The sequence below is a fragment of the Fusarium sambucinum genome, chromosome IV, assembly GCF_050947815.1.
Source record: "Fusarium sambucinum isolate potato_lamoka chromosome IV, whole genome shotgun sequence".
Classification (NCBI taxonomy): domain Eukaryota; kingdom Fungi; phylum Ascomycota; class Sordariomycetes; order Hypocreales; family Nectriaceae; genus Fusarium; species Fusarium sambucinum.
In genome coordinates, this window is record NC_139291.1 from 2867043 (window position 1) to 2881634 (window position 14592).

At 49.4% G+C, this 14592-nt stretch overlaps 5 protein-coding genes across 5 annotated transcripts; 3 read left to right on the top strand and 2 right to left on the bottom strand.

Moving 5' to 3' along the window:
- Nucleotides 1–2204: 2204 nt before the first annotated feature.
- On the top strand, nucleotides 2205–2900 carry FSST1_000965 (Cupredoxin; the record flags this gene model as incomplete). Its single annotated transcript, XM_083236318.1, has 2 exons — nucleotides 2205–2563; nucleotides 2618–2900. The coding sequence occupies 2 exons, from the start codon at nucleotides 2205–2207 to the stop codon at nucleotides 2898–2900; spliced, it is 642 nt and encodes a 213-aa protein (XP_083091147.1).
- A 419-nt stretch (nucleotides 2901–3319) lies between these two features.
- Nucleotides 3320–5440, bottom strand: FSST1_000966 (uncharacterized protein; the record flags this gene model as incomplete). Its single annotated transcript, XM_083236329.1, has 3 exons — nucleotides 3320–3679; nucleotides 3729–4020; nucleotides 4071–5440. The coding sequence occupies 3 exons, from the start codon at nucleotides 5438–5440 to the stop codon at nucleotides 3320–3322; spliced, it is 2022 nt and encodes a 673-aa protein (XP_083091148.1).
- Nucleotides 5441–6607: 1167 nt separating this feature from the next.
- FSST1_000967 (tRNA (cytosine-C5-)-methyltransferase) lies at nucleotides 6608–9280 on the top strand (the record flags this gene model as incomplete). The annotated part of the gene is made up of 3 exons (XM_083236340.1): nucleotides 6608–6628; nucleotides 6689–6900; nucleotides 6961–9280. 3 exons carry the CDS (start codon nucleotides 6608–6610, stop codon nucleotides 9278–9280), a joined length of 2553 nt encoding a protein of 850 aa, XP_083091149.1.
- Nucleotides 9281–9516: 236 nt separating this feature from the next.
- FSST1_000968 (protein MTG2) lies at nucleotides 9517–11241 on the bottom strand (the record flags this gene model as incomplete). The annotated part of the gene is made up of 1 exon (XM_083236351.1): nucleotides 9517–11241. The coding sequence occupies one exon, from the start codon at nucleotides 11239–11241 to the stop codon at nucleotides 9517–9519; it is 1725 nt and encodes a 574-aa protein (XP_083091150.1).
- A 2273-nt stretch (nucleotides 11242–13514) lies between these two features.
- On the top strand, nucleotides 13515–14295 carry FSST1_000969 (uncharacterized protein; the record flags this gene model as incomplete). Its single annotated transcript, XM_083236362.1, has 2 exons — nucleotides 13515–13687; nucleotides 13746–14295. The coding sequence occupies 2 exons, from the start codon at nucleotides 13515–13517 to the stop codon at nucleotides 14293–14295; spliced, it is 723 nt and encodes a 240-aa protein (XP_083091151.1).
- Between the last annotated feature and the right edge of the window lie 297 nt (nucleotides 14296–14592).

Below are 14592 nucleotides of genomic sequence, written 5' to 3' on the forward strand. Positions count from 1 at the left end.
ATTTCATACAACATCCTTCTTCATGACCCGGCATCAAGCCAAGCACATAATGAAGGGTAAAAATCAAAAATTGCGCCCCCTATGGCCCCGAAGGACAATAGAGCAAGGAAACGACTCCGCGATGTGCAATGCAGGCCTTCCATGCTGAGGAAGCCAATTTGTGAGCTGGCTTCCTCGGAACAAGGTAAGTATGAAGAAGAAAAGAAAAAGAAGAGGAAAGATTAGCGAGAAGCCGAGGTTATATAGTAAAATTCGATGGTGGTCCGTGCGAGAGTGATTGTGAAGGCGGCGCGCGCTGGCAGAATTGTATCCCCCACGAAAGCACGTGACTTCGTGAAGCCGCTCGGGAGCAGGAAGCTCCGGGATGGTCAGGGCCTGTTACTCGGCCGCAAGTGGGGAGGTCATCTTGTTTGAGTTTGATGTGTACTTGGCGATAACCTCAATGCTCAATCCCACCTCTACATATCGGCCGAAGTGGGATATTTAGTGACCACTTTCTCAACAAAATGCCTTGATTCCCGATGCCAGCAAATGAAAATACTTAGCTAACAGTTACTAACATCTTACAAACCTGTCAGTCGTGGCGCAGGCCTACGTATGTCCCGTTGACGATGCTGACAAGTGTGAAGTTTAATTCTTACAGCTTCTGCTTTGAGATCCTATGCCCGATAGCAAAATGATCAAAATCATGGCTAACATCGAGGTGGTTTGGCTGCAGGGTAAGAGGCATCGCTTGGATATTGCATGGGAAAATTGTCATTAAGGACCGCTGCGTGAAACATAAAATTCTATAGCAATAGAGCTGGTATAACTATAGCCTAGGTCGGGAAATTGTTGGATATCTCACCGACTTCGATAACATCAAACGTTGCGATATCTGGACTCGAATGTGGGGAGGAAGAATCAGTGTCTCTTTGCATTGTACAGAGTACTGTTGGGTCACATCAACAGTGGTGGAGTCTACGGTTGACATTGGAACAGTTGCCATGCCTTGACCAGAGGTAGATCGCGCTGATCAAAGTTTATTGTTTACTGTACGCACTTAACTGTGGAATCCTTGTTTATCGATCGTTGATGGAAGTGTCACCAATATTTGCTAGCTCTCGTGTTTAGATCAGTACACTACCGGCCTGATAGCTAGTTAGTTGTAATGGGTTGCTGGTAAACAAATGTTGTTGAGTTTGTTATGCAGTGGGTAAGGAGATTCATTCTGAATCGTTCTAGACCGGAGGCCTCATGCTCATCAATAACAAAAACATCCCATAACTGTCAATAATGCATTGCACCATGTCAAAGGGCCGCCACGCGCGCCAAGATCAAAATCCGGGGTACTAGACTAGTCTCGGTAATGAAACTTTTAGACCCTAACCTAACATTATTGGGTCGGGTACAGATAGAAACACCATAATATGGCTGTTAACTAAGCCAAGGAGTTTCAACTCGACTGGCACGTTTTCGGCTGCGGTGCGAGTTATCTCCTGTTTCGAATCTCCCCGTAAGATCCAAGGAGATTTGAGCGTCAGGTACACAGTTTAAGGCTCGACCTGGGACAAATCCCTTCGAGGCGCCAGGCCTATGGCGTTCTGCACACGACGACGATGGCGTCCATACTACATAGTAGTATTATTTTTCGAAACGGTATATTAGCATGCCTGGCTTAGGGCGTGCCCGCTTATACGGCGTTGAATTGCCGACGTTCAGAAAAAGAAAGCCAATTCGATCAATTGCTCAGGCTAGGGCTAAGTCACTGGTAAGCGGCATGGAGTTGAGTGATGCTACACGAAGAGTCTCGGGTTCGTTTAACGTTTGGTTTTATCTAGCGCCGTCTATCCGAAAGCCAAAACAACTCAGGTCGGAGTATCAAACCATCCGAACTAGTAGATTTGATACATATGCCGAGTGGCTGAGGCTGGGAGCGGCCGACATGACCCTGTGCTTCACCCTTGTTTGAGGTTAGTAAGAAAGTTTCCAACAGTCGCATCTGGTACAGTTACATCGTGACAGGGGTTCAGGGTCAAGTATACTTCAGTCTGTAAGTATGAATTGGAACAGGTATAAAGAGGAAGGAAGAAACACCCGTTTTCCAGAATAGCTTTAAACATCACACACTCTCATCTCATCTCATCTCAACTCAACTTAATCAACTCTACAAACCTACCAACAACTCAATCCTCCTCTCCACCAACACCAACACAACCGCCAAAATGCACGCCTCTCCCATCACTCTTCTCGCTCTTTCTGCCAGCTTCGCCTCGGCTGCTAAGCACATGGTCAAGGTCGGAGATGGTGGTCTGACATTCGAGCCCGCTGAGACCATCGCAAAGGCTGGCGACACGGTCGAATTCCACTTCTACAAGGGCACCCACAATGTCGCTCAGAGCAGCTTCGCCAAGCCTTGCGAGCCCATGAACAGCACCGCCTTCTTCAGCGGCACCTGGGACGTCAAGGATGGCATGAGCGACAATGTTTTCACTATCAACGTCACCTCCGAGGACCCCATCTGGTACTACTGCGCTGTTCAAGGTCACTGCCAGAACGGCATGGTTGGTGCTATCAATGCTCCGTAAGTTCATGCTTCTTCTACAGCCAAGGTTATGCATACTAACAGGATAAACAGTACTAGCGGACAAAGAAGTTACGCAAACTTCGCCAAGGCTGCTGAGGACTCTGACGACAGTGTTGCTCCCCGATCTACCGGTGGTGGTGAGATTGCTACTGCCACCGGCACTTGGGCCCCCTCCGGTACCGCCGAAGCCACCGGTACCAGCACCGAGACCAGCGCTTCTTCAACAGAGTCCTCAGACGCCAACGCTGGTCTTGAGGCCAGGGGAGAGATCCGCTGGGGTCTGATGACTGCCGGTATGGCCATGGCCGGTCTCTTCGGTGGATTGATGATGTAGATCTTCTCTGCGTTGGTCAATTGTGTTTTATGATTCATGCCCTGGTTGGCATTTTATTAAGTCAAAGCTAGCTAGACTAGCCACTGGACTTTGTATGAGCTTATAGACGACCTCCTACGGGAGAGATGATAATAAAGATACCACTTAACTTACACGATGTCCCAAATCGAGAATCGGTGACCCAAGAATGTGCTTTCTTTGACTTGCATAAACAACAACAGAAGAGCATAGTATTGTAAGTAGCCCCTGTATTGCCTATCGATCAGGGTACTATCTAGAAAAGTCGGTCGCGCTAGAAGCACAAGAGACGAAATTAGTAGGCCAGTTTGGGCTACTTAGACTACCTATACTTCTTAAGCTCTTTGTTTTTCTAACCTGAAGCTTGGAGGCTAACCTTTCTGCTTCCTACTGACCATCTATTAACGATCAGCGGCACCTATCTCTACAGTATTTAGCCATTCAAATGTGTTTAACAATTCAAACTTGAACCCCAGAGAACGAGGAAAGCCTTGACCCAAGTGCTCCAATCCAGCATCATTCGTCGGCGACGTATTCAAGTGTTCATCAAGCACACGCTGGATGATAGTCTCGCAATCACTGCAAACCACTCTATTTGGCGAGCCTGGCCCGACCCAGTTTAGGAAAGCAACAAGCATGCTGAGTTGCTGCACGATACTCGATCTTGAAAGAGCAGGATTCAGAGGGTGAACACCAAAGAAAGTTGGCCGAAGTAACTCTTGACACAGAATGCCACCCCCAGGAGCAGCATACGCAACTAGCTATTCAAAATTAGAAAAACGCTTAACGATGAGAGCTGTATGTACTTACTAGCCATTCAAAATTTCGCCTCATAGGAGCGAATTTGTTCTTGTGTATCCAAAGTATAACTGTGACCTTGACTAATTCAAAACTGGTTGTCAGCAAAGAGCCATCATCGATTGCCCCATGCTGGAGCAACAGCCGTTCGACCACGAAGATATCCCTCTTATGGCTCAGATAGAGCAAGATTCTCAAGTAAAGAACGTTTATATCAAGATCCGGGTCATCAAGATTTTGATAGTCAAAAATCAAATGCGATGGCATCTCGAAGAAAAACTGGTTTACTCGGGCCTTGGTGTCTCTGTTTCATCTTAGCGAATATGTATAAGCCCTGGCCATCGGATTGCTTACTCGAGGTAATCAAGCGTGACGTGAGTGTCATTACCAAGTGCAATCTCTATCACTTCGTCCAAGAGATATGACTTTAAGAAGCGAGCTCGTATATAACTGTTGGCATGGATCTCGCCCTTGGTATTCCAGCCCCATTCATCCAAAGCCTCGAACTCCTTTGTCATTGATTCTTTTGATATCATGCAGCTGTCAGACAAGTCTAAGGGGGCTTGAGATGAGCAATAACGGCGGCTGAGGAGTGGTGGTCTGCCAGTAAATGAGACCATAGACTTGTCGTTGGCAAAGATGTAGCAGTATAGAAAACGTCTGTTCTCAATACAGAATGAAATCTTTTCAGACTTTCGTTGAGACTTGGATGTTTCTGGAGCGTGACGACCAAGAAAGAGTAGCATTGAAACACACAAGCTGTGTGCATTCCAATATACGGGGCTTGCATCGCCATAAACCAGAGTCGCAAGCGCGGCATGTCGACGGCAGAGATCGAGTAGCATATCGTTCCCAGCTGTAAATTGACGTGATATTTCGATGATATAGTGTAAATGCTCGTGTGAAACGACAGATGATCGCTTCGCCTCCACCCACTTGAGTTGGCGGTACTTTAACGTCGACAAAGCATCCGAGAGGCCCTCAACATGTGCCCATAACAGACCTATTGATTCCCATCGAATATTTTGTCCACAGAACTGAGCTATCCAGTCATCGAAATTGTCAAAAGTATCCTGTACTGGTCGAGCAGTATTACGACACAAAACATCAGCAACTTTCTCGTCAAAGGACTCGCTACCTTCGAATTGGCGGAAAAGCTGCCGCAAAGAAGTAATAATTCTCGATACAGCAGCATGAGACCATGATGTTGAGGATTCGTGACCCGGTTCATCATGGAAAACCATATGCTCCTCTGGCCGCCCTGGGAGGTATTGTAGAACAACAAGACACATTTGCTGTGTTGGCAAAGGCAGTCTTCGTAAGCATATATCCTCATCTCTGGGACTTGATAAATCAGTGCCAAAGGAGTCTAGGCTTGTTGCCGGAACGGATAGGCTTTCGCGGGCTCCCTGAAAGGCAGAATTGTAACTTGTGAAGCCAAGATACCCAGGACTGAAAGCATAATCTCGTATCATGGGCGTGACGGGCTGGGAGTTTCTTGTTTCTGAAATTGATGGACTCAGTAGCTCTGGGCTTGGTTGAGTCGTTCTCCTGACTCTAGTCCGCGATGCTGATATTGTGTAAACACAAATATCTCCCCTCTTTTGACATCTCACGCAGTTGGGTCGTTTGTGATCACAGGCAACTTTACGCGACCGACACTGATCACAGGCTTCTAGTCGCCCATTCGGTCGTCGAGACGACTTCTGATGCGCCTTGCTCATGATATCTTGAAGAGTAGTGTGATCTTCTTTTGGATATGGGGACGACTCTGTGCAAGTAAATGACAAGAAGCAAAGGGCATACCCACTGGATTGGGATGCAAGTCAAAGAAATGCAATTAGTCGAAAGATAACCACAGAAAAATGTTGCAGAATCACGAGGTTAGAGTTGGTTGTAGAGTCACAAATGAGAGCATGTCGGTTCCAACGATGTACTGAGAGGGAAGTGTTGAAGCCACAGGCTCGGCTTCGGCTTCGGCCTCGGCTTACCATAGGTATCGGCTTGTAACACATAGAAAGTACCTAGGTAGGTAACCAAATAACCACCGAGAATGACTGTACGAACTTCTGATAATTCAGATAGGACAACTCCTAACTACTTGCTTCTTAATGATATTTATACTTTTGGTTGCTTTTCTGCAACGAGGAAGAAAGCAGGGTTGCAATTTTCAAAAATGTCAGTTGAAAGGATATAGTGACTTTATGTAGCTACAATATCTTACGAGCGGGATTTATATTCGATTTAAAGACAGGTGAAAATATTCATAACAATTGTAGATCGAGGTTGATTCGTTGATGGTATGCAGAAGACACGATTTGAAATTTGAGAGATGTTATGGCCGAAGCTTACAAGATCAGTCTATGGCATATAGGCAAGGCATATCTTACTTTGACAAATTAAGAGATAACACAACAGAATGAGTATCTGGATTCAAAAATTCTGGTAATTATCTGATAATATGTTGACATTTGGAAGTAATAGAGGAGTATCACACATAACAGTCACATGCCAATAGGGAAGCTAGTCATAGTGTGGAAATGTTTAATTTTCAAAACCATTAGGGTTTAAAGTAAGAAAAGCTGACTGACCGCTAAGCTTTGGAGTGAAGCAATGGGCAAATGACTTAGATATTCATTCAATCTTGTGCTTTCAGCGGCCATGAGAGTTTCCTAATGACCTAAGAACAGGGTTGCTTCTAGGAAAGGGAAAGATTTTATGCTCGACTGAGAAGCCTAGTGAGTTATGATCAACTAAGGCGCTGAACCTTGCATAACTAGCGCTCCATAGTTGCAGGTGGGTGGCGGGGCAATTTTCAGCCATCCATTAGAACCAGAAAATTTATCGCATTCCATTTTTGGATGTCTTCACATCTCAAAACATTTGCGACAATGGGTAAAAAGAGTTTCAGAGTACGACAAAACACCCCTCAGAACGCACCAATTACCATTTACTGACATTGACGGCTATAGGGCAAAGGCAAAAGAGGAGGAGGCGGCGGTGGCCGAGGCGGTGCGCGCGATGGGGGCGGCTGGAGAGACTATCCTGCCATCCCCAAGGAGAACGAGAAGCTCCAGCGCTTCTACGATTCTCTTCTCCAACTGCCCGAGGAGGAGAAGAATGCTTACTGGGAGGCATTGAGACGTGAGCTGCCCAACAGCTTCAGGTTCTGCGGCTCCAAAGGGTATGTTTTGTAACCGCTTTGACGCGAAAATTGAGCCCATCGCCTAACTTTTGCGCCCAGACACGCCGTCACTGTCAAGAACCTTCTCCAGACCAGATACATCCCCGAGATCGTCAAGATAGAGCACCAGGATGGCCGACCCGTCGAGCCTCCTCAGCCCGTGCCCTGGTACCCCGACGACCTGGCATGGTGGATGACTACCCCCAAGAACGTCATTCGCAAGTTCCCTCCCTTCGCCGCATTCCAGAAGTTCCTGGTTTCCGAGACGAGCGTTGGAAACATTAGCCGACAGGAGGTTGTCAGTATGATCCCACCTCTGCTGATGGATCTCCGCCCTGGTATGACCGTCCTTGACATGTGCGCTGCTCCTGGAAGCAAGGCCGCGCAACTTCTTGAGATGATCCACCAGGGCGAGGAGGCTCGCGTGCGCAAGGTTCTCCGATCTTACGCCCAGGAGGATGGCCTGGATCTGGGTGCCGAGACCAAGGAGGAGATGGAGGCCGATCTCGAAGCCGACCCCAGCGACGCCGGACGAGCTACTGGTATGCTCGTTGCCAACGACTCCGATTACAAGCGCGGACACATGCTTGTCCATCAGCTCAAGCGACTTTCGTCCCCGAACCTTCTCGTTACGAATCACGATGCCACCCAATTCCCCTCCATCAGACTCCCCGCCAAGGACAACAAGAAGCCCACCTACCTCAAGTTCGACCGCATTCTGGCTGATGTTCCTTGCTCTGGTGACGGAACTCTGCGAAAGAACCCTGCCATCTGGAAAGACTGGCAGCCTGGTAGTGCTCTTGGCCTGCACCTGACACAGATCCGAATCTTGGTGCGCGCTCTGCAGTTGCTCAAGGTTGGTGGCCGAGTCGTTTTCTCCACCTGCAGTATGAACCCTGTCGAGAACGAGTCCGTCGTCGTGTCTGCTATTGAGCGATGTGGTGGCCCCGCAAACGTCGAGATTGTCGACTGCAGCAACGAGCTCCCCAACCTCAAGCGAGCCCCCGGAATGAAGGACTGGAAGATTATGGACAAGAGCGCCAGAGTCTGGAGCTCCTGGAAGGAGGTCGAGGACTTTGCCAAGGAGAACGCTGAAGGCGTCATTCCCGGACGCGTTGTTGAGACCATGTTCCCTAGACTCGAGGGTGCTGAGTGCGCTGATCTGCCTCTTGAGCGGTGTATGCGAGTTTACCCCCACATGCAGGATACCGGTGGTTTCTTCATCACAGTTCTTGAGAAGAAGACCGAGTTCAAGGCCAAGAACGAGAATGAGGGCAAAGAGGCTAAGCAGTCTGTCAAGACAGAAACTCCTGCTAAGGCCACTCCCAGCGAGCAGGTCGCCGAGGAGGCACCCGCCAAGGAGGAGGCTGAGAAGAAGACCGAGATCGAGACAGCGCCGGTTGCTGTTGACGCGAGCCAGGAGGATGTTGTTATGGATGATGCCTCTTCGAACGGCAACAAACGCTCTCTTGAGTCTGAGGAAGTCCAAGATCAGCCCGCTAAGAAGGTCAAGACTGATTCTGCTGAGCCCTCGGCCGCCGCAACTACTGTTGCCCAAGTGAGCCAGGAAGGCAGCAAACCTCGCCGAAATGGTCCCGTCGAGGAGGCATTCAAGTACCTAGACGTCTCCCACCCCACCGTCCAGAACATCAAGGAGTTCTATCACATCTCAAAGCGATTCCCCGTTGACCGATACATGGTGCGAAACGAGATGGGTGAGCCTGCCAAGGCTATCTACTATACTAGCGCTCTCCTTCGCGATATCCTCATCGAGAACGAGGGCCGTGGCATTAAGTTCATCCACGGTGGTGTCCGTATGTACATGAAGCAAGATGCGCCCTCGGCAGATATCTGCAGATGGCGTATCCAGGCTGAGGGTATGCCCATCCTCCAGGGATACGTCGGCGAGCCCCGTGTTGTGCACCTCCACAACAAGGAGACATTCCGCAAGCTCCTCATCGAGATGTTTCCTCGTATCAACGACGGAAAGTACGAGCGCTTCGACGAGATTGGCGAGCGTGTTCGCGATATGGGTATGGGCTGCGCTGTCCTGCGCATTGAGCCTGATGGTTCAGATCCTGACTTTAAGGAGCGCATGGCTCTGCCTTTGTGGAAGAGCATTCACTCGCTCAACCTCATGCTTCCCAAGGAGGACCGATCCGCTATGCTGCTACGTATCTTCAACGACACATCTCCTCTCATCAACATTGTCGCACAAAAGAACCAGCAAAAGGCTGTCGAGGGGGCCGAGGAGGTCAAGGAGGAAGTTGATGTTGCCGATTTGCCATCGCCCGAGGAGACTGCTGATGTAGATATCGCGACCGAGTCCGTGGCAGAGCCTGCCAAGGAGGCAGAGAGCAAGGAGAAAACAGAGGCTTAAAAGATGTCCCGATATGTACAACTGCTTGATGTTAGTTTGGTGTTATTACAGTTTGGACCACGACGAGGATGAAATCCCGATACAAATGATAATACAATTTTGTGTTGATCCTAGCAGTCACACTTTTTTGCCGAGTGTTTGTTGCGCTGTGAGCATATGCTTCTCACACCATTTAGTAAGGCTTCATGTAGATGTCATGCTATTGTTACAATTTTAGCTCATGTTAACGCCATCGCCTACTCATCTAATAATCCTACAGTCCAGTGTACAATTCTATCAACACCCTGGCCATTAATTGCGCTTACCGGAATGACGGCGCAATCTTTGGTCCATGCCTCCTCGACACAGCTTGGGTGTGGCTTCTCACCCTTTGTGATGTTGTCGAGGTATTGCTTGAGCTCCTTGAAGTTTTCTTGCGTCTCTGGCAAGTCCGCCTTGGTTGCTACGACAAACCACGGCTTTCCGGCAATTTGCAATGACTGCTTTTGTTTCGAGTTTTGGTCAAGTTCAGGCTCAGGAGAATAGTTCATGGGGCCACCCAGGTCTGATGTGACATCCCAATCAATGTTGGATTCGATTGCCCGATCAGCCTCTTCCTCATCACGCATTTGGGCATACAGTCCAACCTCATGCCAGAGCGAGTCGAGGGCCTCCACTGCATTGCCAGCAGACAAGTCAATAACGAAAGCAAGGACGCCAGCACGCTCGACGTGTCGTAGGAAAGCAATTCCCAGACCGCGGTCAAGGTGCGCCCCTTCAATCAAACCGGGAATGTCGGCGATGGTGAAGCGAGTGCGCGGCTCAGTCTCAACCTCCTCTGGCAAACCCAGCTGAGCAGGGTACCGTCGATAGCTCTTGATGGTAGGACGGCCAGAGTACTTGTCGAGAACAACCGTGCCGATATTGGGCTGAAGGGTTGTAAAAGCCCAGTTACCCACTCGAGTACGGCTGTTTGTAATGGCACGGAGTAGAGTACTCTTTCCAGCGTTGGGAAGACCGACGAGGCCAACATCAGCAAGGAGCTTGAGCTCCAGTTCGATCTTCATAGTGACAGCATCATCGCCTTTGGTAGCGAACATTGGGCGAGGATGGGCCCGCGAAGTAAAGTGAGGGTTGCCCAAACCGCCGATACCGCCTGTTGCAAGGAGAATAGGCGTAGGAGTAGGACGAGATAGGTCAAGACGGATTGTAGGAGGCGGTTGTTTGAGTAGTCGAGTACGTTTGGGTAACTTGGGGAAGACAGTATTCTTGACGTCGGTCTTGGACAGTCCAGGGTATAGAAGCCACTTGCGACGCTCAGGGTCATGGTCCTCCTCCTCCTCCTCCTCCTCTTCAAACTCCTCCTCCTCCTCCTCATGAATCTCTTCTTCGTGTTCCTGCCTCTGTTTTCGTTCCAGAGCTGCTTGATGTTCTTCACGCCTCTTCTGCTTCTGCTGAGCTCGCCATAATCGCATATCCATCTCCTCGTCGGCAACTGGATCCTCACGCTCTAATTCACGGACGACTGTTCCCACAGGTACAGTTATTATAATGTCGTCTCCTCGCGTCCCACTTTTTGCGCTTCCCTGACCATGTTTCCCGCGACCAGCACGCACAAAACGCTTGCGAGATAACTTGTGCAGCGAAGTCTCGCCATGCGCTGCTTGGATGTAGACATTGCCACCATGGCCACCGTCGCCGCCATTGGGAGGGCCCTCAGCTAGGTAAGCTTCGCGCAAGAAAGAAATACACCCGTTTCCACCCCGTCCAGCATAAAGAGTAAGGAAAGCTTTGTCGGAGAAGCTTGGGGAGGCGTAATCGTCAGGAGCGGGGTTCAATCGTGACTCTGGAAGATCGTTTACGGTGGAGTTGTACCGACGTCGTAGAGCAGATGCGCCCGAGAAAGTTTGTCTTGCTAGGAAGACTGAGGGGTATAGAAAAGGAAGAAAAGTCGACGATACAGTTGGGCACCGCGGAGCCATGATCAGAGAATTAAGCGATACTCTATCGCTGAGTTCGGCGTTGGAGTATCGAGGTCAATATTGAATATATCCATGATGTCTAGCTCCGAAATTTGTTTGGCGTCTCATACCGATAAGATAAGAGCATGCTGCACGCTAGGGATGTATGTAAGTGGGAAGTCCACCAGGAAGTCGAGATTTTGGCTCCTGAACAAATCGATCATCCTAGATATCATTTTCTGATAAGGTGATTTCATAATTTTGAGAGGAGGAATGCATCTGTCTGATAGCTGAGAACATGCCATAGTTCGCAGTGTAATCCCTTGGAGTGAATGGTAGTGGCTTCATTGTGCAACATGCGCCTCGATTTGAGACAAGCGGGATTGGAAATAATATCAGATGCTATAAAACAACTTGATATAGTCCTACATTAGTACCTACTAGGTAGGTAGGTACCTACCTTTTACCCATCTCTTATCATGATGAGAGGTGGTCCTCATATAAGTCCCAAAAGGGAAAGAGTACTTCAGTGCTTAGAGAATGATGGTAACTGCCATCCATGCCTCAGGTCTCTGCTAGGACTACCTGCAACAGAACAAGGCAGTGCAACAAGGCAACCTGGAACCTGGAACCTCATTTCTTCTTCTACAACTTCATCTTTGTTTCGTTATGCCTTCGACTTAGTACATAACCAAGGCTTCATTGTCCCGTGCGGGTTCTCTCCTTGTTCAACATGTCGCACCCGATCACCACGATCCGACGCATCATGTCCACGGACGTCGGCAGCGTTGTACAGCACAGGACTGCACTGCACTGCACTGCACTGCACTGCACTGCACTGCACTGCACTGCACAGCACAGCACAGCACAGCACAGCACAGCAACCATAAAGACAGGCGCAACCATGGTTCCGATTTGAGACGTGTTTCGAGCACTTTATTCGACCCGTTGGGCCCATGTATTTTACGGAGAAGAAGCAATACAGTCGTCTAGAAACATATCTACCAGTTGCTCTCCTTCGACGCAATACTTCTTCCCCAGCCCGTTCGTTTCACCTCGATCCGATGGGATCATGCAGCTCACCCGGAATGGTCATCGCTGGCGTACGCTGCTATTCGATAAGCATTGGGCTAGCCCCAGCTTCCCGAACTTAACAAGAGACGCTTGCGGATGCCAAAATGCGGTGAACATGTGTTGCAGCAGTGAATAAAGCGACAACAGAGCCTCTTGTGCTTCGCTCGTCGGCCCTTTCAGTGCCTCGCCCCCTCTGCCGTATTATTTTACCTTGTTGCTCACTGCTGGGGCTCGCTCCACGATCGTCCCTGGTCTTCATTTGTCCATCCTTGGTAGTAAGACGCTCAACACTTCCAGCCGAACTGACTACCTATTTGTCACGTCCGACATCTTTTGCATTCTCACAGATTCGCCAGTCGAATTTTCTCTATTCGCCTCAGCAAGACAGATCTTACGTCAATTCAAGCTTTAGAGGGGTCTGCGATTTCGTCTCGATCAACTTTTTGCCTTGCATCCTCTTCGCCAACGTTCCACTCACCCCTCCATCTTTTGTGGTACTACTGTCTGTCAACACCACCCTTCCTGCCTCTAGCACATGAGCCGCACAATCGCCCAACGACGGTTCGTGGCCATCAACCCCTCCCTTGTACGAGTTTGAAGCCATTGGGCCAGCCTGCATACGATCCGTGGTCCCGCATTCGAGCCACGACTGTAGACGTGGTCCGCCTGTCCTCATTCGATCTCTCTCCACATCGCTTCCTTCCCCACGCGACTTCTTTCATCTCGCTCGCTCTCTGGCTCTTCAGTTTCTCCCTCGGCCTCCATTCCCAGCTCGAGCCCCGAGAGCTGCTGCTACTTGCATTGCAGGACACATACGGCTCCAGCGAAACAGGTGCTTGCTCTCCTTCCCCGAGCTGGTGTTCGACAGGCAAACCAGACCATTTTCCAACCCGGTGTCGTTATCTCTTACCGCCACGGTCTTCAATCGACTTTGACACGGCTCGTGCCTTTAAGTCACAGTAGGTCCATTTTGACTTTCCTGACATTTTTACCCTTACATCTGCCACCTTTGCCTACCTATCCATTATTTAATCCTGACATTGCTGGTTTTCTTCCCTACGCATATACATCCTTATGAAGGTCGTCTGCGGGGTTGGAGGGGGATCTCACGTCGATGTCATGAGTTGACCGTAGATGAATATTGTTTACCTGCCCTTCTCTCGCACCACGGCTGCCACTCCAACTTTGTGTAATCCAATTCGCCTGATACCTCAGCTAAGATGTTTTCCAGGAAATACTCATATCCTGGCAAGTCTGTCATCAGGATGGATCCTGACTGTGCGATATGCCATGCCCCGGCCAACATGGCATGTGAGTGTGAGGCTAAGGGCCTTGACGTTGCTGTCAAACAAGCCGAGGACCGTATGATGCGGTCCATATATACTGAAATACGGTAATAGCTCTTGTTCCTCGCTACGCGCCGAAATAGGTCTGACCGTACGACTATATAGTTCCTGGGTTCGAGGGCATGCGCAAGACTACATACTTGAATATTTCCGCCTCCTCACCGATCAACGAAAGACTGCCCATGCTGCGCATATGGATCGAATCACTGCTCACGCTTATCATTATTATCATGCACCGCCTCATCCGACGCAAGTTGCCGAAGCGCAAGCCTCATTGAAACGCGGCATTGACGAAGATTGGCAGGCGAGCGTACAGCGCTACCCCGAAGTACTTGAATATTTCTTTGGACTTGTTGAGCTTACACTGCCGGCGGAGGATGAGCCGGCCGTTAAAGAACCGCCGCTAGGATCGTTATCAAATCTACGAAAAGTGAACCGCCGAAACAGCAATAACCCTCCCGGCTCCGCTGGCACAGTCGTACCCCCAGGATACCGTGGCGACCCAGGCCAGATGCACCAGGAGCCTCCACCGATGCCTATGCCCCGAGCCGACCGTCGAACTCCCGGCCCTGGAATGAGACGACCCCCCAACTTTGGAGCACCGCCGCCAATGCCTGGTGGTTACAACTATCCCCCCCCTCCTCCTCCATACTAGAATCTACCAATGTCGATACAGTAACGCTGGACATTCGTAGGTGCTGAGAATACTACAAAATTCATATTACGATTACGAACATCACGACCATTGCATAAACAGGGCGTGGAGTATTACCGGCATGGCAGATCCATGTGGCATCATTATTGGCAGGGTTCAAGGTTGGGCTGACCATGTCATTTGTGTCCGAGTACAAACTTTTCCCGGTTTGCATTTTTGCTTTGGAGTATCTGGGGTTAACAAAGTTGGGCATCGTTGTTTGTGTATCTGAAATTACAAAATACCACGCCATTTAAG